Source organism: Protomyctophum parallelum (genome assembly GCF_964188405.1).
Source record: "Protomyctophum parallelum genome assembly, chromosome: 18".
Lineage (NCBI taxonomy): Eukaryota > Metazoa > Chordata > Actinopteri > Myctophiformes > Myctophidae > Protomyctophum > Protomyctophum parallelum.
The window spans coordinates 15,000,237-15,027,839 of NC_139716.1; the positions used below are offsets into that span (position 1 = coordinate 15,000,237).

Consider the following 27,603-nt stretch of genomic DNA (forward strand, 5'->3'; position numbering starts at 1 on the left):
TGATAAAATAAGTAATTTTGTTCTTTTTAATATAAATATTATTCGAGTCCAAATTAACAACTACACTTTAGAAACAACAAACAAGTCCAATCAGTGTATTTACAAGCAACTTCACTTCACAGAAAGACAAGCCCATGGTCGCTTATAAAGTTATAATAAGCAGACATGGCAACACTGCTCCTCGTTGGTTGAATCGTCCCGATGAGTCGACTCCAGAGGCGTTCGTACGGAAATGTCCGGAAACTGCCGAGCCGTCTTGAAAGCCCCGAAGGCTGTGAGCTGGGAAAGGAAAACGAAAGTAATGACTGCAGTAAAGAAACGAAACTGCTGAGCTACAGTAAAACAGTACCTTGTTGCGGGGGTTTCCAAAGAATGAATGACTTGGTATTATTATACGTTCATAAATAATCTTCAGCTATTAAACTATTAATATGTAACATTAATAGTGTAAATGTTTAACAATCTGGATTTTTTTTTAATACCTAAAAAAAATCTAAAGGCCAAATCCCATTTAAAAATGTAAAAGAAAAATCAAAACATGTTCAGTAAATTGTGTAAATAAGTGAAAATATCATATCTGCGCCATTGTGATCTCACAGTCATCACAATGGTGCATTGATGATGATGTGAGCTTGCAGATCAGCTATTTCAATGGGGCTTGTTTGGCTAATTCATAATGTATTAACTAATGTCCAACCCCTATTTTCTCACTATAGGCCTATTTATTTTTTCTTCTTTTCACCCGACGGGGGTACCTACCCTAGGGGACACGGGGAGAACATGCAAACTCCACACAGAAAGGCCCTTTCGCCAACCACGCCTCAGGTATGAGCACTGATTACGCGGAGGAGGGAACATGCCCCCAGCACGCACAGCGTCCCCAGCAGGAATCGAACCCAGGAGCTTCTAGCTGTGAGGCGACAGCACTACCGACTGCAGGCGCCACCGTGCCCCTATTTTCTCACTTTATTACAAATTAAAAGTCATAGTCATCGTCTTTGAAGTGTTAAAGGCAATAATATTACAACTACAAAATATTGGGCACAGTACTAGTAGTTCTGCATTTTGGTATGACATGTTTGACATTAGACAACACACGGTACAGTAAAACAGATCTGCGATATCCTCACTGTTGGGCAGAAACCTTGAATCTACAGAGCCATTGAGAGATTATTTTTTGATCCGTAATCTCAAATTAGTAATTTGAGAAAAAATATATCTCTCTCAATGGCCACTCCAGGGCTCCATATGAATCTGTAGATTGAATCTTTTGTTAAATAAAAATCATATATCATCATATGATAGTCATATGCAATCTCTGTTGAGCTATAACACTGAATTGAAACCTTTTTCAAAATCGGGGGCGCCAGGTTTCAGGTGGTTTTGTGTGTGTGAGTTTTATAAATATTTAGAAGAGCTCGTCACTAGCTGGATAGCCTCGATACCCAGGCTTTCATTTCGTCTGCGCGAAAGATGAAAGCCTGGAAAAAGCCGTGGGCTGAACCAGTCTAAAAGTGGGAGTCAACCCTTCCGGGTGGGCGTCGCTCTAAATGATGTGACGTAGCGCTGCACTAGGGGGGAGAGGAGGGGCCGGGGGTGACGGACAGATCGATGAGATCCAATCAGGGTGCGCGCTTTTCTGAGGCGCGACCCTCCCATCTAGGCCAGAAATGTCTCTGCTTAGGTCAGGCTACTAGCTGGATAGCCTGGCGCAGCCTGTATGATTCCTGGTCTAGGGCACCCCCTCCGCATGCAGTAGAAGGAAGTTGACTTCCTATGCCAAATTTTCAAATGTTTTCCCCAGGCTTTCATTTTTTAACCGAATGTGAAGGAAAATAAAAGCCTGGGTAACGAGGCAACTAGCTGTAAGGCCAGTAGGGTACAACAGCAGCGGTAGATGTATTGGCCAAATGACTCAATTGGGAGAGAGAAGAGGAATAAAATCACACCCGTGTTAAGTAAGTGGTGCAACTCCATGTGGGGTTCCCCGGCCCGACTCTGCCGCCCTGCTTCCGAAACGGTTGAGAAAAGACAGAGTTACCGTGTGGGGGTCCCTCCACTGTACTGTACTGTACTGTACTGGCACACCCGAAATCACCATATGTATATGCGTGTTTTTGTGTGTGTTAGGTTGCGCACAGGTGGTGAAAAACAACCATGCTGTTTTCGTGCTCAGACGCACCCAGCCATAAATTTCCAATCTAAAAAGATCATGATCTGGAAATTGCTTGGTTCCCGACAAATGTTGGTAAATTAAACACGACAGCCATAGTTTATATTAGAGCTGGAAGATATGAGTCTTCAGCAAAAAAATCACGATAATTTCTAACTTTCCTCGACTCCATTATGATTTTAAAAGAAAAAGTGAAAATAGCCGATCATCAAGGTCACAACTCAGGGTTCAGTGGTTAATCAGATGAATCAATTTAATATTGATTAATTGACATGAGAAATTCAAATTCTCACCCGATTCTCGATTTCTTCGATTAATCTACATGAGCAAGATTAGGGAAAGGGTTATTGGTTTCAATAAATTTTTGGTTAAATTGCCCAGCACTAGTGATTAGTGAATACTGTCATGTTTTCTCCACGTTTGTTTATTCTTAATCACTTGGCGAGCAATTATTTATTCGCACGTCTGTAGATCCGGTCCACACACCACATCCATAGCAGTGAAATGCAACAAAAAGTAAAACTATAAACAATATTTTAAAGTCATAAAAAAGTAATTATATTCAAAACAAATCAAGTAACAATTTATATAATATCTCGTTTCAACAGAGAGGGTGACGGTCTGCCTTTCAAGTTGTGGCACTGTGTGTGTGTGTGTCTTCATTAATACACACTTCTACCCTCTCTCTGTCTTCAGCAGGAGACACAGTCCTGTCAACCAGGCGTCCTTCAGCGTCACACTGAGTCTCTGGATGAGAAGGGCAGTGGGAAGACTTTGACTCATTGTCTTTGTCGGGACATTCTGTCACAGAGTCAATGCTGGGTCCAGATTCCCAGTGGCAGTTAGTGGGGAATAGGGGTTTAGAATGGGACTCAGTGGGCGGTTTGGCACTACGCTCTGGATCGTTTGGAGAGGATTTCGAACGGGAGTCAATGCGAACTGGCTTGTTTGCAAGGGACTCAGAAAGGGAGTCAAGACGGGGCCAAGAACTGGAGTCAATACGAACAGAGTCATTCGGAGGGGACTTTGAACGGGAGTCAGTACAAACTTGGTTGTTCGGCTGGGACTTTGAGCGTGAGTCAATAGGGGGCCAAATATGAACTGTGTTGTTTGGAGAGGACTTTGAACTATGGGTCTCAATATGGGTCCAAGAATGGCCGTGAGAGTCAACGGAGAGCTGAGACTCCCAGTGTGAGTCTCTGTTAGACTCTACGGGAGAGGAGGACGGGTAACTGTGTTTGTGATCTCTCCGTGCAATGGCTGATTTGTGAAGGAGGGCGGGATGGGTGGGAGGATGGGAGGATGAGAGGATGAGAGGACGAGAGGAACGGGCGTAGGGCCGGGGAGGTGCATGGGAGGAATGTTTATCCAGCTGAGGTATGTCGACGGGTGACGTTTTAGCCAACTGGGTTAAGTCAACGGCAACGGGGGATTTTGTGACTAACTGAGAAGAGCGAACGGGTGACATCCAACTAGACGCTGTCCTCTCTCTAGAGGAGCCACTGGGAGTTAAACTCTCTTCCCTGGATGAATGGAGGTCAACGGAAGAGTCGGAATGAATCCGACGTGAATGTTTATGAGCAGAGCCCGTGGGGGATGCGTCACTGTTGGAATGACGCTCTGCCGAGAACGGATGAGAGTCGACGGCTGATCCGTGACCAGCAGTATAAAAGTATCTCTCTCCTCTCGAAGTAAAATAATTGGTGAAATGTCTCTTCAGTGTAGAAATGGGAGGAATGGGCTGGCTGTCCTTTGGTACGAAGGAGTTGGAACCGCAATGGGAGTCGATGGGGAAAATTGCAGCATACTGAGGAAAATCTACGGGAGAAATGACACTGACCGAGTCAGTGCTAGTGGACTGTGACTCGCTGAGAGGAGAGTGCATGTTGAGGGGCGGGATGGGAGAGAAGGTTTTGGCGTCCTTGTGTTTGAGGGGCGGTGGGGTGTTTCTATTGGCCAGCATCGAGGCGACATCATCGATGATGCCGTTTTCCTTGGCTTCTCCCAGACTGTTCCTATTGAACCTGTGCAGTGGAGGCGGAGAGGAGACTGCTTTTCTCTTCCTGTCTGCCTTCTTCTGATTGGTTGGAAGAGGTTCTAGAAGCTGACAGAAGTCTGTGTCGTCGTCGCCTGAGGATGCGGCGGCAGGCGGGTGGCGTTTGGGCGGTGCCGAGACGGATGGTGAAGTCTGCCGTAGGACAGAGTTAGGACTGTTGGAGGAGGGGGAGACAACAGGTGATCTGTCAGTTCTGGGATCTGAGTCAGCACGTGGACTGTGACTCTTTGGATCCGAGTCAGCACGTGGACTGTGACTCTTTGGATCTGAGTCAGCAGGTGGACTGTGACTCTTTTGATGGAAGTCAACTGATGAGCCGTGACTCCTGGCATCCAATTCACTGCGTGATTTGTGACTCCTGGTATGTGAGTCAATGGCTGAACTGTGACTCCTGGGATGTGAGTCAATAGATGAGCCATGACTCCTGGGATGTGAGTCAATGGATGAGCCATGACTCCTGGGATGTGAGTCAGTGGCTGAACGGTGACTCCTGGCATCCGATTCACTGTGTGATTTGTGACTCCTGGGATGTGAGTCAATGGCTGAACTGTGACTCCTGGCATGCGAGTCCAGGGGTGAACTGTGACTCCTGGGATGTGAGTCCAGGGGTGAACTGTGACTCCTGGCATGCGATTCACCGCGTGATTTATGACTCCTGGGATGTGAGTCAATGGATGAGCCATGACTCCTGGGATGTGAGTCAATGGATGAGCCATGACTCCTGGGATGTGAGTCAATGGATGAGCCATGACTCCTGGCATGCGATTCAATGGCTGAACTGTGACTCCTGGCATGCGATTCACCGCGTGATTTATGACTCCTGGGATGTGAGTCAATGGATGAGCCATGACTCCTGGGATGTGAGTCAATGGATGAGCCATGACTCCTGGGATGTGAGTCAATGGATGAGCCATGACTCCTGGGATGTGAGTCAGTGGCTGAACTGTGACTCCTGGCATGCAAGTCCAGGGGTGAGCTGTGACTCCTCGGATGCGAGTCAGCACACGGTCTGTGACTCCCGATATCTGGGCGAACGGACGAACCGCGACTGTCGGCGTGAAAACCAAGCGGCGAACCGTGGCTCCTGGGACGCGAGTCGGCAGGTGACATTCTCCCTCTGGGCTCCATGCTGGATAGTGTGTCCGCGTTCACGCCCTGGCTGCTCTGGTGGGCGTGGTTGCTGCGAGGAGGGATATCTGTGGCGTCAAAGGTAGGGGAAAGGTTTATTTTGGGGTTGGCCAGGACCTCCAGGTCGCTAAGAATGCTTGCTAGGAGATGGGTGTCGATGGCGACGGCGGCGGTTTTGTCCTTTCGTCCCTCCTGGGTTTCTCTCTCTCCATCCCTCATTCCCCCATCTCTGTCTCTACTCCGCCCCTCTCCTCCTCTTCCTCTCCTCTTTGGGCGTATGGTAATTTTTTTCATTTTATCGTTTCGTTCGCTCTCTTTTTCCTGCGGTCTAATGGACGCTGCTCGACCGACGGCAGCACTGATATCCTCTTCGTGCCTGTCGCTGTTGTGGGGAGGGGCCGGCTCACCGCCTACGTCTATATCCGCCTCGTCATCATCATCCTCGCTATCATGAACCGTGACGGGGTCCAAGACAGCTTTTGATTGGGTGTCAGGCTCGCCGTCCGATTTGGTAGACGCCCCGTCCATGATGTCCACGGGAGGCTCGCTAACGTTGATGCCGAGGTCGTCGACGGCCGCTCCCCCCGGATCCGGAACGGCCAATGGGAGAGCGGGGAGGAGCTTGGAGACGAAGTCGATTGGCTGAAGGCCACTGAAGGGGCTGCTGTTATTGTTGTAGCGGTCGTCGTCGTCATGGCTACTGTCGCTGTTGATGGTAATGATGACAGGTGCACTGGGGGAGGGGCAACATTGTATTATTAATAGCAAAATATATAAAACAATAATATGCACCTTAATGAAGTTCAACTGTGACGTATAGTGCTCCTTAACCACTTAAACCCCATATAATATAATGAAGATTTAGCTTCATGTAGAGTTAGCATGCTGAAATAGAAGCCATTGTTTTGCACTAATTATCTTGTTTCTGAACTGTCCACGAACCTCCTCTGAGACGCATTCATCCTGGGGTTTGAATTATTCCAGATAAAAGATGAGATTAACCGATCTATTTGTTTAAATGTGTTATTTTTTTGTTGTTGTTATGAATACACTAGGGATCATTTGGAAGAGATAGAGAAGGCAGCTTCTTCTTCACAATGGCTAAAAGAAGTTCTATCTTTCCTACGGACAGAGCCCCCGCAAAAACTTTGTCCTGGCTTGGAGTCCCTTTGTAGACTGGTAGTATGAAAACTACATATATAAATGATATAAGTCTCTGTCATATGGAGATAAAAGGAGATGGCTCCTGTAATTGTCCCACTGCTTTGTTATTCTAAAATCACTGCTATATGTTATTCTAAAGTAGGTTTACCTGTTATGCTTCGGCCTTTTGCTGCGTTTCCTGCGTTTGTTGCTCGGAGAGCGGGGTGTGCTGGAGGGCAAGGTTCCCTCGTAGATTATCTCAACACTGGGACTCCTCTCCTCCCTACTCCTCCTACTGCTGAGAGAGAGGGAGAGAGAGAACGACTTTATTGTCACATCACAGGTTTACAGGTGTGAAGAAGTGGGTGAAATAATTATTCTTTTTTTTTCGTGCGCCCAATCATTTGGTCCGTTTTCGCGAGAAGGGACAGGACAGAGAGATAGCGTCAACGGAGCTAAAGCTAAAAGACAGACATATGAAACTGATCAAATAACACATGGTAGAATAGAGGGTATGCGCGTGACATCATCATCAAACCAGGAAGTTATGCAGGAACGCCTACCGAGTGGCAAAAAGCTACTTTCTGGCCTTGACAACCCATACATCCACACAGAAAAGTCATATCGGATTGCATTAAACAACGTTAAACAATGTTAAACTCACATTTGCATGTTGCTTTGCCACTCGATTTGCCACTCGATGTGCCATTCACTTTAAGCATGCGCATACCCTCTATTAAAAGGGATGTAATGATTCATTTAGAGGAAACAGAGGCTGAAAAACTGCCAAAATGACACACACATCTACAATCTAATAGGCTGGGTGCCGGATCAAAAACAGGGATAGATCAAGAGATAGGTACTTGAAGTAAAAATATATGGGAGCAGAAAATTGTGTGCGGACTCTCTTGAACTATAATGATTCATTTAGAGACAGTTCATTATTTAGAGTGTGCATCTTTAACTCTTATCGGTAGGGCATAATCTGATGGACTTTTCAAGCTTTACCTTTAATTGAAATAGTTTTGTTTGTTTGTTAGGTTTTTGTGTCAAATCATGAATGGCTTTAACTCATTCAGGACGGGAACCCCTTTTGGTGTTTTTAAGGATTATGTTATACTTATATATTCATAATTTTATGATAATCCATCATTATGATTTATGGCACATTTAGATCGATCCAGGGATCTGCACATCAATCGTCGCGTCATCAACGTTCAAAACTCCAAACTCAAGATTCTTCTCACCCATCTGCTCTCTCCGGCCTCGCTCTCTCTCTCCGCTTCCTTCTATCTCTCCTCCTCTCCTCCAGTCCTCTCTCCTTCCCTCGCTCCTTCCTCCTGTCTCCGCCGCGGCTGGCGGACGGCGTCGCCCCGCCCCCCGGCCTCCAGGTGGGGTCGCCGGCATGGTCGTCCAGGTGGCGGCTCTTGTACTTCCTCTTCCCGCTGGGCTTGTTGTCGTGGTTGCCGCCGCGGTGGGGGGAGAGCGGGAGGTAGGGGAGGAGGGAGGACAGGGGGGAGGAGGAAGAGGAGGAGGAGGAGCGGCAGAAGGAGGAGCAGGAGAGGTGGTAGGAGAGGACTTCTGGGGAGGGAAGACTGGTCGGCGAGGGAGTGGACAACGCACTGGAAGAGGCAGAAAACTAGGTTATTCTAGTCGCCGTTGGGAGAACAGACACACACACAAAAAACTTTTTGGTAGCAGATGAGCACTATGAACGTATATCTGCTATTTTACCATAGCTAAAGTTAAAAGATAATGGTTAAAGTGGTTAAAAGCTGTGTCACCTTAGCTTTCTTCTTAATGGGTTCAAACTAAAGTGAAGGTAAAACAACGTTCATAAAACTAACCTGGGGCAGAAGACTCCGGGGAACTCTCCCTCTATCCCTCTGCGCTCTTCATCGCCGCCTTCCTCTTCCTCATCACAGATGTCCCACCTCTTCCTCTTTCTCCGCTTCTCTCTCACGCGGACGGAACCGGAAAGCAATTCTGCAATTATGCTGGAATGTAGGCATGACACACTTTAATTAAACTATTTTATTAATTGTAATAACAAAAATACATAACCGATCTTGAAGGATATAACGTGAATTTTCTCTTTTTCATTTTGTTTTAAAAGATAAGAGAAATAGCCGATCTACAAGCTGATCACCACACGTATGCGACACATTGTGAGCTTGTAGTATAGAACGTCTATTTTCACAATTTTGTTTGTTGTAGCACGACATATTAAATAGGGCTTAAGTGGTAAATCAGACTAATCAGTTTAGTCGATTATAAAAACATCTATTCAAATTTGTTCACATCGATTTGTTGACCAACAACCAAAAAAAATCCAAAAAAGTGCTTCTCAATCATTCGATGAACGTTTAAGGTCGTCATTTAGTGCCCTAAACAAAAATCTAAGTCCATAGACTTGGCTGGCAAACGAATTACAACATAAGTGCTCTAAACAAATTACAATTAAAAATCCCATAGACTTGGCTGCCATGTGACGTAATCTTTAAAAGCCACGTAAAAATAATGGTTGGTTACATTACAGCCCTACTGGAATATATACCTTGGCTCTTTCACCCTCTGTCTAGTCCTCTCTCTCTGGGAGGACAGGTCGTCTTGAGTGCCCGATGAGTGCGAGCGTGCACACGACTCCGAAGAGCCGCCTAGTGCACGCTCCGAGTCCCGATGGCTGCCTCCCTCTCTCTCTGCGTCAGTCTGTCCGTCTCTCTTCCCTTCTGCATGTCTGCATGTCTGTGAATCAGGATGCCAAGTTGAAAGTGGTTACAACAAGGGTGTATACGACATGGAAAAGCATATGGTTACCGAACACCGGAACGATTATGGAATTAACTTTGACAAGGCTGGGCCTTACCGGTCTGTCTCCCTCTCCATCCGTCTGTCTGTCTCTCTCTCCGTCCGCCCGCCTGTCTTTCTCTCCATCCGTCTGTCTGTCTCCCTCTCCCTCCGTCCGTCTGTCTCTCTCCCCGTCTGCGTTGGCCGTGGCTGGCGGAGGGAGAGAGGGAGGGACGGGGGAGACAGGGAGCGCAGCAGGGGGAGGAAGAGGAGGAGGAGGGAGTGTGTCCTCTTCCTCGGTGTCAGAGGACAGTTGGACCAGCTCGGGGGTTCTCTCTGCCATGGGTTTAACGTAGCCCACGATCTCACACGCCTCTTCTTCCTCCTCAGGGACTCCTCGTGCTCCTGTTCCTACATGTAGTAGGAACAGCGCTACAATCACAGAAGAATCAATCATTATTGTCACATCACATTACCAGTGTTGGGCAAGTTACTTTTAAAAAGTAAAGAATTATAGTTATCGTTACTTATCTAAAAAAGTAATTTGTTAATTTACTTACATTCCATTATGAAAGTAACTACTTTACTTTACTTTAAAAAATAATAATATAAAAAACGATTTAAAAGAAGGTTTTTTGTTCTGTCGCACAGTAAGAGAAAAGACAACTCCCTCTTAACATTATGAAATGTAGTGGAACAATAAAACATGTTCAGGAATTTTGACAGGCATCTTTATTGTAGCCTCAACTTGCCTTCAATTTTTTTTTATAATAATCAAATAAAAAATGAGTCCATATATCTGCAGTGATATAGAGATATTCTAATTCATCAAATGTATTTTTGAGCTCATCTTCCATTTTAGAATATTCACTGTTCAGGTATTTGGAAAATGTATTTCTTCACATTGGCCCTGCTTTCACTGGTATTTTGCTGACCAAGGAACAGACTCCACCGGCGTTGAGAGGGGAAGCATTTCCTCAACAACATAGGCTACCTAGCAATCATTTTGTCAAGTTGACTCTTGGTGACATGCTACTGTGGCGATTTAAAATCGATATTTCCAACCCACAAACCATCCGATATCGCTGTCATGATCCGCATTTGCCATTTTAGCATGTGGTACTGTATTATAATTTTCGTTCAACCGGCGATTTATGTCTGTGTAGTGTAGTGTCTAGTGTGTATGCGTTACAAGGGTTTGTGTGTCTGTGACTGAATGTGTTATTGTTTACCACAGCCAGTAAGCCCGCCTACTCTGTAGACTGTCTCTGATTGGCTTACCCTGAAATCTGGCCCTACGTTAGCCAATCAATGACCTCTTCTGCGACGTGCTTTTATCAAGTTAGGGTGTGAAGCCAATCAAGCCATGTGGGCTCAGAGGCTAGTAGTACTGTGACAATGGCCCCCAGAAATTGGCATACCCCTACCGGGCTTAGGACCAAACACAACATAGTTTTTCCTCGTCTCTAAGACCTCCCATACATGAAATGGATTCTTGTATAAAAATATTTTACTGCAAAAGTGGTGAAATTGATATTTAAAGTTATATACCTCAAACTAAAAATACAGCCTGTCCGTCTGGGGATTAAGGCATATGAACTCACGTAGAGTCACAATGGAAGCTCTGAGAGGTTTACAACTTGGCATAATTGAAGCCAGGACATCCCTCTACATTCTAAAAAAAAATGTGAATGTAAATATGAGATATAGTAATTTGAACACATACCTACAATAGGCGAAAATGTAAATCTGTATAGTGTCTTCTTTACTTTGCAGTGACTCTGACATGGATTGTCATAGCAACACATATGAGGGCTCGTAGGAATGGTGTGGTTCTACTGTATCCAGCAATACCAATTGTGTAACTGTAGCTTGCACACCCGTGGAGTTATGGCACTAAACGTAAATTGTGTCCCAAATAGGGGGAATAAAACAGTCCTAATGAAATCGACAGTATTAGTTAGTGTGGTTGCTCTAGAGTCTAGGCAACACACTATTGTTCTCTGTCCAATATTTATTTGCCAGCAAGGTGCTTTTTGAGGGAGGTTTAATGTTTTTTTTGTTCAATGCTTTTTTTGTTCAAAACGCCATTGCCAATGAAGGGAACATTTGCATATTGTCCTTCAATACGTCATATTGTCTCTTTATTGTTAATGGCATTTAATGTGTTGGCACTGTTTTACATCTATTTAATTTTTTTCATTACATCTATTTCACCATTACATCACCTAATCAACATGAGTTAGACTTTAATATATTAGCCCCCCTCACTTCACACAGGTGTGATTTTTGTTAACTTTTGCACAACAGAAAAGTGAAGCTTTTTGTCATATGCTTCACACACTGTTGTCACTGTTGTCATGCTTCACATGACATCACAATAAAGAATACAAACGGTAAGACGGAATTCAGTCCCCAGGTCCCTATGCTTTGTGACTCACGTCAGTGCAACCACACTTCCAATTTCCCAGAATTGCACCTTTCTAGTTTTATTTTGACTTCACTTATCAATGGTGGAATAATTATAACAAATTGACTTGAGTAGAAGTAGAAGTGCCAGCGCTCGCCCAGCAGTCTGCTGTCACCCAGGCCGATGCGTGCACGTGACCTCACCCTTTTCTCGCCCTCAGGTCTACAGTGTCAGGGTTCTACTGTAGTCAATGGCTACTGGACATGCTCTGTTAGTATGTTACACTAAATGGAACTTAAAGCTAGGTCAGATAGCTACTTGATTTGCCATTATTCCAATCTTTTCAAATTCCAAAATATTTGCAATGATTTACCTGTCGGTTTATGAAGAAAGCCATAGGCAATACAATGCAGATGCGGTGGAGCTAAATACAACTTTACCTTAAGCAAACATGTTAAATGATTATATCAACTCTACATGAATGAATTACTTGCTGGTATGAGGATAACATTGAGCTTGGTTTCCCTCATCCAGGTGTGCTAAATAATAGTTAGGTAGTTCTATTGTAGGGCTGCATTTATCTCTGTAGCCTACTATTGTTTAAGCTGCATATATACTTTCACAATTTCTCATTTGTGACATTTCATATATCTTAGGGACTTCTACTCAAGTGAATTTGTTATAATTTTCCCACCCTTGCATAAGTGAAGTCAAAATAAAACTAATCTGTTTGATACTGTAGATTTAATTTAGGACTGCTTTATTTCTTCCCATTTGGGAAACCATATACGTTTAGTGCCATAACTCCATGAGTATTCAAGCTACAGTTACACAATTGGTATTGCTGTATTCAGCAGAACCACACCGTCCATGTATGGTTGTGTTGCTATGACAATCCATGTCAGAGTCACTACAAAGTAAAGAAGACACTCTACATAGATTAACATTTCCGCCTATTGTAGGTATGTGTTCAAATGTCTATATCTCATATTTACATTCACATATTGACATTCTTTTTTTAGAATGTAGAGGTATGTCCTGGCTTCAATTATGCCAAGTTGTAAACCTCTCAGAGCTTCCATTGTGACTTTACATGAGTTTATTAGTTTATTATTAATCCCCAGACGGACAGGCTGTATTTTTTGTTTGGGGTGTATAACTTTAAATATCAATTTCACCACTTTTGCAGTAAAATATTTTTAGACAAGAATCCATTTCATGTATGGGAGGTCTTAGAGACGAGGAAAAACTATGTTGTGTTTGGTCCTAAGCCCGGTAGGGGTATCTCAAAAACTAAAGCACTTTTTGACTGTTCGTCACAGGACTATAGTATGACTGCACAAACGAAACTGTCAACGCAGAGAGCGCTCTCTCTGCACTGCAGTCAGCAGCACAGAGACGCCTGTATGATAGACTCACGGTCGGAGCTGCATGGCGAGACTTTTCACTGATCACATAAGTTGACATAACGCCATAACGCGGTTAACACTCGCACAGTAATTATAACGCCGTTATGGAATGGGAAATGTAAAGCGTTAGGTTACAAATTATTGCAAATAGTAGTTTCGTTATGTAATGTAACGCGATGTAAGGGCGTTAGTTACAACACTGCACATTACCAGTGAGTGGAGACTGAGAACTGAATCTAGCAGTGAATGAGTTAAGAGGCCATAGCTTATAAATATATATTTTAAAGTAATTAAAAATAAAACACCAGCCATTTCCAGTATTTTGTGCGGTGCCTCTGCTACATTAAGCAGCTATGTGTGTCCCTGCCTGGCTGTGTCTGTCTTTGTGTCCGTCCGAGCACAGACAGCTGAAACAGTGACAGCGTCACTCTCTCACACACTCACACACACACACACACACACACGAGCGCCAGGGAGGAGGGCTTGTACAGTGTACAGTACAGTACAGTACCACAATCAATCAATTGTGTGCAATAATTTACGACAGGCCTACCCGCTTTGGCTGCCCGCTCCTCATTGGCTCCACCGTCCTTCCTGGGAGGCAGGGGGGCGGGGGGGCTGACGGACAGCAGCCCCGGCGAATGGGAGCAGAGCTCGGCCACGGAGGAGGAGGTGAAGGAGGGGCCGGGCGTCTCGTCGTCGTCCCACGCCGATTGGCTGAGGAAGGAGGAGCTCCCCGTCTGGATGACGTCGTCGTCGTGGTGACTGCTACTTCCTCCTCCCCCGCCGCCCGCCTCTTCTTCTGCGTCGTCTCCCTCCGATATGGAGATGACGGAGCCGTTGTTGGAGGACTCGGTGTCGCCCTCTTCTGTCTCGGGCGTGTCATAGACGGCCTGGGTTAGAGACATTTAAGGGGTTGGACAAGAAGTCAGTACTGTTGATTTTGAAATGTCTGAAGCTAAGCGGGTCACTTTGTGCCGCGCTATGAGCTTGTAAGATCAGCCTTTTTTATCGTGAAAATATATGCAAATCTTTGAATATATACGCAAATAACATGCATTTTAAAACTACTTTAAATATTTCATATCATATTGTCTATGTCCCTCAAAGTTATTTCTAATGGTTTGAGCCTCAATCACCACTCTGATATATTGGCCTTGTCATTTATTTCTGGACTTTGAAAGCTGTTTTAGCTGCAGTACCACAATGTCCTGAGGTGGTGGGATTATGCAGATTATTTAATATTTGAGTCATTATAATACTGATGCTAGATAAAACCAGGCTTGTTTCCATTCCATGCCAGCTTTGAAAATCAACAATGGTGGACATTGTAAACATGAGGCCAAAATCAGTTGAGCTGTTCCTGAGAGCAATTTCCATTAAAACACCCAAATATGATATGAAAGCCTGATTGTTCAAAATTGGTTATTTGTGGTGATAGAAAACGCATATGGGAGCCCCAAAAACACAAAATAAATTGAAAAAGTTGATATAGGTCCTTTAAGTGAACTTTTAACTCAAATCTTTGCTTCTGGGGGTACCTGGAACAAAATATTTTGAGATGCGTGTTGGTGGCCAAATGCATATAATTTATTATCTTTGGTTATAGGATTTAAGGTGGTCCTCTCCAGACCTGCATGTCGTATCTCTCCAGGTCGAGGGGCGAGCGCGCGAAGCTCAGCAGCTCATGCAGGAAGTGCGCGGTCCTGGCCAGCAGGAAGGGGCGGAGCTCGTCCTCCACGGCGGGCGTGTCCTCCAGGCCGTGGCGGGCCAGCCGCGCGCAGATGATGCGCTGCACCACGTCCACCAGGGAGGCGTGGGCGCCGTACAGCGCCGTCAGCTCCCGGCGCAGCCAGGGCCGCAGCCGCTCCAGGTGGGCCGAGTTGCGGCGGAAGCTCTCGGCCGCGACGGGCCGGGGGTGGTGGTCGCGGTCCGCGTCGCCCGCCGAGCCCGCCACGCCGCGCACCCGGACCCCGGTGCGGTAGAGCGCCCGGCGGAACGCCAGCGTCTCCGCCTCCACGGCGCCTCCTCCTCCTGGCAAAGATCAGGACATGATGTCACTCAGTGGTGGGAAAAGGTTACTCTATAACAAAAAATCATTTGAAAATAGCAGATCTACAAGATCACAATGTGTCACATTCAATGTTCCCCCTAACGTGCGCCCGTGCGCGCGCGCGCACATGGCCAAATGCTCTCGCGCACAACTGAAATCTGTCGCGCACAGACACCGACGCTGGTGTAAAAAAAAGTTTTCTTTAAAAGAAAAAGGTGTTCCCCCCGAGTATCATCTACATTACAGTAATAATACCTATCCTGAGTCGACATTTGCCCACACTTTATTTCTATTTACTTCAGTTTATTTAGATTACACACACACACTGAGGCAAGGCGACAGACAGGTCTCCTCCCCTCCTTTTGCTCTCCTCTCCTCTCCTCCTGTGTATACTGCGCCCAGTGCGCCGTCTGCGCGGCGAGTGAGGACCTTAATAGGTGGAGACGTAGCAGGCAGCACTGCAGTGCAGTCAGTGTGTGAAACCCCAAGAACCAGATAAGATCGCGTTGCGCCTTGGACCCGTGCGTTGATGGGACATTTAGATTTAAAAGGCGAACGGATGGAAGTGCGGCTGTGCGCAACAAGGAGAGGGGGAATAACGTTAGCTTCGCATTAGCTGGTTAGCTAACGTTGTTATCACTACAGCACAACAAGCCTCCGCAGTCCAGTGTACTTGTGAATGAAACAACATGTGGAAGTTAACATTAATCTCTAGCGGTCTAGTTCCATATGGAACCTCTCTCTGTAATTATCCAATCTGTTAATACAGCTTTCTTCAATCAATCAATCAATCCCTCTGCTATGTAGAGCTACATATAATAATAGCTCATATCTGGCGTAGTAGGGGCTGCTGACGTTCGACAATCTGAGAAACTATAGGAGTTGACACACCAACAAACTCGGTCTTAGTGTGTGTGTGTGTGTGTGTGTGTGTGTGTCCCAATAAAGTTTACGGTTTCTCATGCCCTCCATGTAATGCACAATTGAGTACTGATCAGTAGGCTATTCATATACCAGTCGTTCTCAACCCAGATGACAGTGAAGTGACAATTTAAGGACTTTTAAGACTTTTATAATGCCTCAAAGGCTCTAAAAGAAAAAATACCATTACTGCATCAAAAGTAATCAGCAAACCATGCTATAAAAACTGGTCAAACTGGTGAAAATAGCCGATCTACAAGTTCACAACGAGCTTGTAGATTGGCTATTTTCACAATATTTATCTGTGGAACCATTCTGTTGCTTGTCTGGGTGGGGGGGTCCCCAGTTCAAATATGATTACTTTGGGGGCCTGAAAAGGTTGAGAACCACTGATAACTGAATATTTCTAAAATTGCTAGCCTACCCACCTTGATATAAAATAAAAAAAAATTAACTTGCGTAACCTTATGTAACTATTCATTGATTCACTCGTATACCAAAATCCATTTTGAAAAAAGAAAAGAAATCACACCTGTGTGAAGTGAGGGGCGCTCACTTCGCATTATCTAACGTTTGGATAGTTGGTGTCAAGGTGACGTATGTTTGCTCAGTAGTTGCTGATGTCTGCTCAGGAGGTTTGAGTGTTTGCTCAGACCGAAAAAAAATTAGAGGGAACATTGGTCACATTGCGACGCATTATGAGCTTGTAGATATTCAAATGGCCGAAATATATACTGTAGGGCTAAATGTGGTTAATATTATGTAGTAAAGTACAATGTTAGCCTTTGAGATGTAGTGGAGTAGAACTTAAGTAAAAACAAGTATTGTAGTACAAATTACTCAAAATAGTACTTAAGTACAGTACTTGAGATAATAATAATAATAATGAATTGCATTTTTATAGCGTTTTTCCAAGTGCTCAAAGCGCTTTACAATGGTTCATTCATTCATACATTGGGAGGTGAAGCGGCGAACAGTCGACGCCAGCGTCCTCACTTCCCACACACCGACGGTGGCGAGCTCACAACGACCGACTCATTGGAGGCAATGTAGGGTTCAGTGTCTTGCCCAAGGACACTTAGACATGTGGACAGGAGGAGGAGCCGGGATTCGAACCGCCGACCCACGGATCATTGGACGACCTGCTCTACCTCCTGAGCCACAGCCGCCCTGTACCTAGTTACTTTACACCACTGCAGGCAATGATGTAATAATTGGGACGGGGGTCCTACCTCTTCCTCTGGCTCCTCCCCCCTCCCTCTGGAGGCGTCGACGTGTCGCCACGCGCCGCACCAGCCGTCGCCACGTGCGCGCGTCGCCCACGCTCGTGGTCGCCGCCACCCCGACCCCGCCGAGCGCCGGCAGGCCTCCGAAGATCACGCCCCCTTCCTCCAGGAAAGCCCCGCCTCTGGCTCCGCCTTCTCCCAGCATCCTGCGCTGCTCGTCCATGTAGGCGTGTAACTACCATGATGATTTATGTTAACCAGGGGTGGGGAAAAGTACCTGTGTCTTTTACTTAACCCAGTCTGACCTGAGATCAGATTCTAAAAATGTCTTCTACATCCTGACAGTTTTCTGAAAAAGCTATGTTTCTATGTCAGTCGTTCTTCGATTTAAAATGAAATAGCAGACCTACAAGCTCGTAGATCTGCTATTTTTCAATAGCTAAAGCATAACATAATGCTAACACCAAAAGGGGTTCCTGCCCAAAATGGGTTAAGTAAAAGCATCAATACGGCAATGTAGACAATACATACTCTGTTGCAAGTACATCTTAATGACATTTTTTTTTTTTAAGGTATTTTTATGGCTTTTTTGCCTTTATTTGATAGGGTACAGTAACGTGACAGGAAAGGGGGAGAGAGATGGGGGGGGAGACATGTGGCAAAGGCTGATGGGCTCGGGACTTGAACCCGCGGCACGCCGTCAGGCTGGATTACTTGCCTAGGTGCCTGGACCGCTCAGCCACGGCCCAGGCCTTAACCCATTTTGAGCACGAACCCCTTTTGGTGTTTTAAACATTATGTTATAATTTAGCTATTGAAAAATAGCAGATCTACAAGCGGTAGCGCGCCACCGAGTGACGCGCTACGAGCTTGTGGGTCTTCTATTTATTTTAGAAGGATTTAGAAGTAGTTTTTTTGTTTTCGACGTCAGGCCTAAATGGGTTAATGACATTTCTCCTCAACGGGTTAGGGTTGGGTTAGTTTCTTTATTTATTACATTCAGGTCAACAATAGTTACACGGGGCAGACATGACAAATAACTTAAATACACAAAGAAATGACTGAAAACGACCAATAATCATCCAAATAAATAATGTACCATGGCAAAAGAAACATGGCACTACACAATGGCGTCAAGGACCTCCTTACCTCGATGGAGTCGATGGCCGGGGGTAGGGGCGGGGTGGGAGGCGAGGCGGGGGGGAGGCCCGGGGGGACGTCGGGGGGTCCGAGGAGGTACCACTCGTCCGCTCCTCCTCCTCCGCTGACCTCCCCCCCCAGCCTCCTCCTCCGCCGCGACGCGGCCGCGGCTCGCCTCCCTTCTCCTCCTGCTGCTGGAACCCCCTCTTCCTCCTCCTCCGCCGTCGCGGGCACCGCCGCGGCTTCTTCTCCCCTCCGCCGGCGGAGCGTCAGTCTGCGCCCCCGGCCTCCTCCTCCTCCTCCTCCTCCCCTCCCCCCGGCCGCCCGGCCACCCCGCTCGCCATGAAATCGTCCGCTCAGCCTTCCCATGGCGTTCAGGACGGAGCCGAACAGGTCCTGGGGCGGCGGAGGGGGGCGGAGCGTGTACTCCTTGAAGTCGTCCTCGGCGCGCACCGAGTGCAGGATGGAGCTGAAGGGCTGCTTGCACAGCGGACACTCGGCCTTGTTCAGACTCCACTCCTGGGATGCAAAAAAAAAAGATGAATAATAATTGATAATCAAGGTTCAAGGTTAGCTTTATTGTCCCTTGCGGGAAATTGGTTTGCAGCCAGATCATATTAAAAATACACACAAAATAGACACAACAACAACATTCAATACAGGACTAAGAACAGGGCACTAGAGACAGACAGAGAATTCATGACATACAGCAGTAGCAAAGTCAGCAAAAGTGCATTAGTGGGCAGTATGTGCAAAAGGGCAAGAATAAAGTGCTATCTGCTGTTCAGCAGTTGAATAGCAGCTGGGACAAAGGATAGTTTGAACCGATTGGTCTTTGTGGCGGGCACCCTCAGCCGAAGACCTGAGGGCAACTGTTCAAACTCAGACCGAAGTGGGTGATCCGATACCTCCAGGAGGGAGGCGGTTCTCTTAAGCATCTGCCTCGATGATTGAATACATTAATCCACTTTTTCCAAAACAGTGGGACCCAGGACCCATTTGAGGGGCACGGACCAACTTGTATGGCTCATGCTCATACTAAAAAATAACAATTAAAAAGTTGTGAAAATAGCCACGTTGTGTGCTTGTAGATATTCTATTTTCACTAGTTTGTGTCCTGGGTAAACGTCCAAGTTCTCTTTTGTTTGGGTCACAGGCTAAAATGGGTCACAATGTGACACATTGTGAGCTTGTAGCCTTGTACGTTGGCCATTTTCACTGTTTTTGAAATAACGCTAATTAGATTAATCAATAGCCTTTTCAGACTTTATTTGATAGTTTACACTTTACAGTAAATGGGGCAGAGGTGGGGACTGGGGAGTGACACGCAGCAAAGGTTGTCGGGGATCCGACACACGGTCAGGCTGGATTAGCAGCCTAGGTGCCCGGACCGCTAGGCCGGCCTTTATGTTTTATACATAGACAATCAGAGACAGAGTTCCGATTACACTCCTATATACACAACGGTCAAAGGTGTTAATAAGGTACTTATTAACCTGATTAACGTCCAAGCTCAGTGGCCTCAGAAGTAGGTAATTGTGTTTTTGTCATTGAACACTGGAACATATTAATGAAAATTACATTTCTGTTTGGCTTTGTGAGCTTGTAGATCTGCTATTTCCACTTTTTTTGAAAATATATGAACATGTTTCAACTTGAAACAATGACGACGAAAAATAATTGCGAGCATCTCAAATACTACTGTAATAACAATGGTGACGAGGGGGGGGGGGGGGGGGTATACCTGAATGCAGTTGAAACAGAAGCGATGCAGGCAGCAGTCCAGGTAGGACAGGTTGTTGAAGCGATCCAGACAGATGGGACACTTGGAGTCCGGCGACGCGTCTTCTCCCGACATCGAGCGGAGGTTAACGGCGGCGTTGGCAGCGGAGGAGGGGGCGTTAGTAGCAGCAGAGGACGACGACGAGGGGGGGTTAGCGGCGGCGGAGGAGGAGGAGGGGCGGGCGGCGCTTTTCTTCCGGGACGTGGCTTTCCGTCGGCGTCTCCTCCCGCCCGTCTCCCCCTCCTCCTCCTCCTCCTCTCTCGCCGCTCGTCCACCCCGTGGACGTCGGACTCCTCCCACCGGCGCCGATGACGCCGCCGCCGATGACTCCGCCGCGGTCGCTGCAGAGGGCGTCGTGCCGGCCGAGCTGTCGCCGCCGCTGCGCCGCACGCGTAGCTTCATCCGTGTGGGTGCCATGTCCTGTGGCGTTGTAGGGCTGTCTCAATTACAAAATTTACATAGTCAATTAATTGTCACAAAAATAATTTGCGATTAGAGGTTTAATTGTGTTTTTGTGGCATTGAACAATGGAACATATGCATAAAGAATACATTTGTTTGCCTGGTATCAAACAAATGCAATGGGAAGATATGACGAGTAACTGAAATATACAAAGAAATTACTGTGTTTTTTTGTTTTGTTTTTCACTGCCACACATTACCGATCCCGGTAAAATATGTAAAATGGTGTCCATATTTTTGGGCATGTCATTACGGTTTGTCTACAAAAGCCAAATCGACGAGCTCACAACGCTGCTTTTTTATACGTTTTCTTTTTGCACAGTTTTTACAAACAGTACAGATAGTTTTCTTAGATATTATGAATTTATTCCATGTTATGAAACGGATGTATTCTAGTCATGGTTGTGAGTTAATTAACACTTGTTCTGTGCTAGATTACACATGGAAACTGTATGGATGCATTAAATTAGTGGTTCACGTTCATATCATGGATGGAGCCCCACATCAATACATATTGGAACGCGTCGTGACGTGGACCACCCCCCCCAAAAAAATTGCAAACTCGCTGTGCCAAGGACCCACATAAGATAATATGTATGATGTTAGATTATATATGATTTAGCACAGCATTCTAGGTATCTATACCAGTGGTTCTCAAACCAGGGACCACCAGTCCAGTTTGGGGCCACACAGACCCCCTTAACTCTTGACTGTGCACCTCTGTAGTGCAGCAGTGCGATCAGGGGTATAGTAGTGGCCGGTAGAGCAGCTGGATGGGAACCATGAGGTTCCCAGTTCAATCCCGGGCTCCCCCAGAGTTAGTGTCGAAGTGTGCGGAACCCCTAATAGCTTCTGATGTGCAGGTTGGTGCCTTGTATGGTTTCATCTGCCATCAGTGTACGAGTATGCACAATGAATCTATGGAAAGGGCTTTGGATAAAAGCGCTATATAAATGCACCATTTAGTGTTAAGGGTTCCATTTGTACATACTCTGTGTCAATATATGGGTCCATTTGGTTCCTATTAACTAACTAACTATAAATACTTTTGCCGGGGAACTCTTGGAACCCCTCAAGGATCGCTGGTGGGCCCGCCAGAAAACAGTTTGAGAACCCCTGATCTAATACTGCAGGTGGTGAAAGTGAAACCGAGATAGTGACTTAGCCATCGTACATACTTTGTTTGGTTTAACTTCTAGTCTATAAAATAGTGCATTTAACAGATACTCGTGTTGCTGCCTTGTCGGGGGTCCCCTGAAAAGAACCCACTTTGAGAACCACTGGTTTAAGATGATCACGTTTGGTCGTAGCCATGGTTCAGATGACGCTCGTGACAGTCATGTTTCGGGGCTATTATTGTTATTACTACATGTTTTAGCGTAATGCTCCTAACGTTAGCACAGCTGGTTTGCTCTTCAACACATTCACGCAGCCACGTGCCACAAAAACCATGAAGCAAACAAACACCACGGTTTATTATAATTTAAAAAAATAATTATTTAATTTCGCACATAAATACAATATTTACACATAAACATAAAGGTGAGAGATGTGTGTTAGCAAGTTAGCATGATGCTAGAAGCGTTAGCTGCCTGAGCGGTTTGTTTACCAAATAGTTTTATCTTATTCTGTTTACCTTCTTCTTTAAACTATTCCTCCGCCCAGCACGTGCGCCTTCTCTTCATCCACTGGGGTTTAATTAAACGCCAAGGGGGTTTTAATAAAGAAATAAAACAAATCAAAACATTTCATCCTGCATGTCGATCACAAGAAGCAACAAGATTCACAAGAAACCGGAAAAAAGAGCCGGATGTCGGTGTGCATTCTGGGAGAACCGTCGTATTCTTTTTTTAAGCTTGTAGTTCTTTGTAGTTCTAAGGCGTTTGAATTTAATTGAGAATGAATTAGATAGATACCATACCCTTTGATAATATACGGAAAGTGCAGTTATAATAAAAAACAATGAGACTTGTTTAAATAATTTTACACTCCATTTTTAATTCATCAAAACATTTAAAGACATACAAATATACACATCTATGCAAAAAAAATTTTTACAGTAACCTTTCTGGGGTCCGTTTGTATTATAATATGAATTGACTTTAGACAGTGTGTTGTTTGCTTGCTTTAATAACAAACAGAAAAAGAGTACGTTTCATTCTTCATGTGGGTTGTTCGTACCACGCCACCAGGGAGCGCTCTAGTCTAAACCCAGAGCCCAGCAGCAGAGACTTGAACAATATGGCGACCATGGAAACCATGTAAACAACAACGCAGTAGTTCCTATGAGTAGTTCAGCTTCCGAGGCTATGTTCACATTGAAGTAGATGCAAATTAATTAACCTTTTAGTTTCCTCCTCCGGAGGTTTAAACGTGTTTAAATGATGACCTTAAGTCACAGGACGGTGGACAGGATCTGCTCTGTGGTGAGTGAGCACAGCAGTGCACTAGCCGATAGCTGTTATAGCTAGCTGTGAGTGAGGCACAATAACCTCTATATGGGCACAACTGCTATGCTACTGCTCGTAGTTACGCGTCTATTATTGCGTGTGTGTGTGTGTGTGTGTGTGTGTGTGTGTGTGTGTGTGTGTGTGTGTGTGTGTGTGTGTGTGTGTGTGTGTGTGTGTGTGTGGGTGTGACGTGTGTGTGTGTGTGTGTGTGTGTGTGTGTGTGTGTGTGTGTGTGTGTAGATTCAATACTTTTATTTTATTTCATCTATTTGAAATTAAGTTCACATGATTTCACTTCAGGGAAAATACATGGAATAACTATTTGGACCAGGATGTTAGAATGAAGACTGCATTTTAATAGACCCTCTCTATATCCTCTCTCTCTCTCTCTCTCTCTCTCTCTCTCTCTCTCTCTCTCTCTCTCTCTCTCTCTCTCTCTCTCAGGTATTGTTGTCAATAGTTGTCCTGTCATGGGTCTACGTGATCTACGGCAGCAGGACAGCAGCTCATTGGCTCCTGGAGAAGAGGACCGCCCTCTCGCCACATGACTGACCAATGGAGGCTTCCCATAACACACTTCAAATACTGTAAGTTATTAGCATAGACTGTGGTTATTAGCCACTTTCAATTTGAACTTGAACCTGATGAAAGCTTGGGTAAACAGATTAAAGGTACTGCATTGCAGATTGAATGTCACATTTTGATCTTATTCTAAGTCTCTTGCCATATGTACATATTATTACAAAAGTAAACTTATCTGGGAAGCATTCGTTAAAGTGATCCATGTGTCATAACTTCTGTCAAAAGGGAATATGAAATAATCAAGCTGTAGGCCTACTGTTAGGAAGTGTGTGTGTGTGTGTGTGTGTGTGTGTGTGTGTGTGTGTGTGTGTGTGTGTGTGTGTGTGTGTGCGTGCGCACGTGCGTGCATGTGTGTGTATTAGCGATATATGTCTCTTGTTTTGTAGCCCTGGAACATGACTCTCGTATTCATACGAGAGTCATGACGTAACTTCACCCTGGTTTTTGCGAACGCTACATTTACAAATAATTACAATATATAAACATTCGCATTTCAAATATAAAGTACTCACAAAGTGTCCCACGGGTGTTAGTTAGTAGCAGCGCCAGCGATTAGAATTTCTGCATCCCGCGTTGTTTAATAAAAAAGATTTTTGTAGCCAGGGATCTCCGACAAAAATGCTTTTTATTAAACAACGCGGGACGCAGCAATTCTAATCGCTGGCGCTGCTACTAACTAACACCCGTGGGACACTTTGTGAGTACTTTATATTTGAAATCTGAATGTTTATATATACGGAAATCTTGTAAATGCAGCGAGCGCAAAAAACAGGGCAAAGTTACTGCATGACTGTCATGATAATCATCATGGCAGTCATGTTCCAGGGCTACTTGTTTTGTATCACTACCAGTGTCATTGTAGTCTTGCATGGCCAGACTGTTGCCTCCCACAATTTTCAAATGCTTCTGGTCCGGTCATATACTCTTATGCATCATCAAAATCATGTAAGCATAGCTTACTGCTTCAGCAGAAATGGAAATAAAAACATAACATTTAAAGATTTTTATTATAATAATTTTGAGGACCGACAGTTTCCGCTAGGACTCTCCTGACTGGTCATCAAATTATTGGCTTAGGAATGCGACAAAAACACACACAAAATCTCCATGAATTCAAGGGTCCATGGGGTGAGTAATTCATAGAAAGAAAGCTATCCCTTTAACACTTTTTACAAATAAATATCACTTACTGTACACCGACTTTAAATGGTCAGGCACTCTCAATTAAATAAAATTACTTTTTGACCATTTACAGTAGCCTCTCTCTCTCCATTTCTCTCTCCTTCAGACAACATCTCAGCGTTCAGCATCCCAACAGTTCCTGGTGGCATTGAAACTCCTCACAGACACAAGAGACTAAACACGGTGAATAAATGCACGTCACTGAAGACTAGAGAGAGGTACCTCAGGATACAGCAGGATTTGAGTCCCATGTCTGCAGACCTGAAGCACTGAAGCCAACCACAAGGACATCTACTAGCCATCACTATTCTGTGGCCAACATTCAGCTGGAAAAAGCTCACAGCGCGTTGCGTGTCGAGATTTGGTGGAAATGATGGACCAACTGTTGGCATGGCTGTACTTAACACTTATTTTGCCTAGGACGTCCCCACACTTCTTTATAATTACACCTGTAGGAGGCCCAAGACGTCTTTAGGTCCTTTTTTTTCTAATATATTTTTATCCCACGATTTTTGTAACCCATTTTTCACCCCTGTGTCAATTATCTAATATGATCCTGGGCTCTACACACCCTCCGCCACCCTAGTCCCCATATATGGGGGACATGGGGAGAGCAACGGACTTGAACTCATGCTTCCTTCATGGCTAAGTTGCTCCTTTACACCTGACAGGGGGGAGTTTCCCTGATTGGACATAGCGCGTGGAAGGAACACGTTATTCCAACCAGTTCCTTTCCCCTCCATCAGGCGCCCCGGCTGGCCAGGGGGAGGCAGTTTAGAGACCAGGATTACTGCATGTGTTTTGTGAGGGGGCACAGGGAGAACATGCAAACTCTACACAGAACCTTTCGCCAACCCCACCTTGGGTATGGGCACTGATGAGGATGAGGAAACACGCCGCCAGCACCCACAGCGTCCCGAGCGGGAATCGAACCCAGGACTTTAGGTCCATTTTAATGGTATAAAACCGGATCACTAAAATCATTTTTTTGACAGCAGCTGTTGCTAGGCAACGCCTTGCTCAGAATTCCCAGACATGTTTTGCGTGCACTTCCTTATTTACGGGCTGACAGAACTTGCTATTGTCTCTGAATCCACGGCGCTCTCCATGGTTTTGATCAGAGCGCTGATATTCCATCCTGACTTAACCAAGCATCTCGTTTGGAATATTAACGCTTCTAGAGATATCAGACTTACTAGCGCGAGGTAGTAATGGAACATTATACCGCCAGGTTTTGGAGGTTTGCTGTGCACTCTTAACGCCTTTTATTTTGGAAACATTCCGGGGCATAAAAAGTGTTAACCACGTTTTCTGAAGGTGACTGTTACAGCCATCTGTATTTGTATTGTTTGTATATGTTTTGTTAGTATTATTTTGTCAGTCACTGGCTGCTTTCGAAATGCAGAAATGGGGGGCACAGTGGCGCAGTCTGTAGCGATGTCGCCTCACAGCTAGACAAGATTTCAAAAACATACCATTTTACCAATTTCTTCGGGATGAAAAAATTAAAAAGCATCTACAAGTTGTCACAAGTTTTCCCTCTGAGATGTAGTGGACCAGAAGTAAAAGTACTGAAAATTGGAAATATTCCAGAAAAGTAAACATACCTCAATGTTACTTATAGTGCAGTATTTAAGTAAATGTACTTAGTTTCTTTCCACCAATGCTCTCACATTAAGAGATTCTGAAACATTTTAATTTCAAGGACCCCATGTATGTATCCCCCCCACACTTCCCGTCCAAAAATGTTTTCCTCTGATGTATTCAGTAAATAAACGAACACAAACACAAACGTACCTCTCTCTGTGTGTGTGTGTGTGTGTGTGTGTGTGTGTGTGTGTGTGTGTGTGTGTGTGTGTGTGTGTGTGTGTGTGTGCGCGCGTGTGTGTGTGTGCACCGTGCGAGCGCTATAGATATGTAAATATACTTAATGAAATGCGTGAGCAAGAGAGATTTCAGAGAGAGGTCTTTGATGCCAAATCCAGTGAGCACACATTCAATTAACCGACACACTCATCTGCCTCTCTCTCTCGCCTCTCATCTCCTCTCCTCTTATCCTGTCTATTCAATTCAAAGGTGCTTCATTGGCATGAGAAAACCTACATTTGCATTGCCAAAGCAAAAGTGGCGTCCCAGCCATCTGACCACACCACGGTGTTTTGTCAGATGGGCGGGCGAGGTGCATTTTTGGCATGTTTGTTTCAGTGATCAATCAGCCGATTGTGTTTGTATCAATGGCACTAACATAGTATAGTTTACATTCTTATTGGAATAGAAATGGTGCTAACTAATTTCGCTGCACGGGTCGAGGATCCCACTTTGAGAGACAGTGGTCTATGGAACAACACAGATGAACAATATTAAAAGTAACTGTCCTAATAAGTGACAGGACTAAACTCTGTTACATAATAGAATACATACAACACTGTTGATTTTATATCATAATGGAAAGTGGAAACACAATGAAATTCAGTAAGTGTCAGTGATGCTTTCATTACAATTACAACCAAACATGTTTTTGTTACGAAGTTAAAGCTCTATTGTGATAGAATAGAATAGAAGGTGGGTTGTCAATTTCATCCAATCAAAAGAGAGAACCAATTATCTACTTAGATTCTATAGTGTTCGAGTTCTGATTTCGTCTCCTCGTTACTTGTTTTATCACTTCCGATTTGTATAGTCTTTGTTCAGTAACAGGT

General features: G+C 45.0%; 1 protein-coding gene and 1 long non-coding RNA gene across 4 annotated transcripts; one reads left to right on the top strand and one right to left on the bottom strand.

Annotated features, from left to right (window-relative positions):
* Window positions 1-2,506: 2,506 nt before the first annotated feature.
* On the bottom strand, window positions 2,507-22,462 carry LOC310875787 (uncharacterized protein). Of its 3 annotated transcripts, XM_083789160.1 has the most exons (13): window positions 22,327-22,462; window positions 20,191-20,665; window positions 18,456-18,965; window positions 17,313-17,541; window positions 14,740-15,140; window positions 13,660-13,999; window positions 9,367-9,719; window positions 9,058-9,245; window positions 8,348-8,497; window positions 7,748-8,122; window positions 6,670-6,798; window positions 5,234-6,090; window positions 2,507-5,167 (listed from the first exon to the last, which is right to left on the bottom strand). In XM_083789160.1, exons 2-13 carry the CDS (start codon window positions 20,644-20,646, stop codon window positions 2,802-2,804), a joined length of 6,354 nt encoding a protein of 2,117 aa, XP_083645286.1. In that variant the 5' UTR covers window positions 20,647-20,665; window positions 22,327-22,462; the 3' UTR covers window positions 2,507-2,801. The 3 variants fall into 3 exon arrangements, with proteins under 3 accessions (XP_083645286.1, XP_083645285.1, XP_083645284.1); XM_083789159.1 differs by having other exon boundaries at window positions 2,507-6,090; window positions 14,740-15,137; XM_083789158.1 differs by having other exon boundaries at window positions 2,507-6,090.
* Window positions 22,463-22,971: 509 nt separating this feature from the next.
* LOC310875790 lies at window positions 22,972-25,562 on the top strand. Its single transcript, XR_014570687.1, has 3 exons — window positions 22,972-23,116; window positions 23,585-23,727; window positions 25,011-25,562. It is a non-coding gene; the product is annotated as an uncharacterized lncRNA (long non-coding RNA).
* The last annotated feature ends 2,041 nt before the right edge of the window (window positions 25,563-27,603 follow it).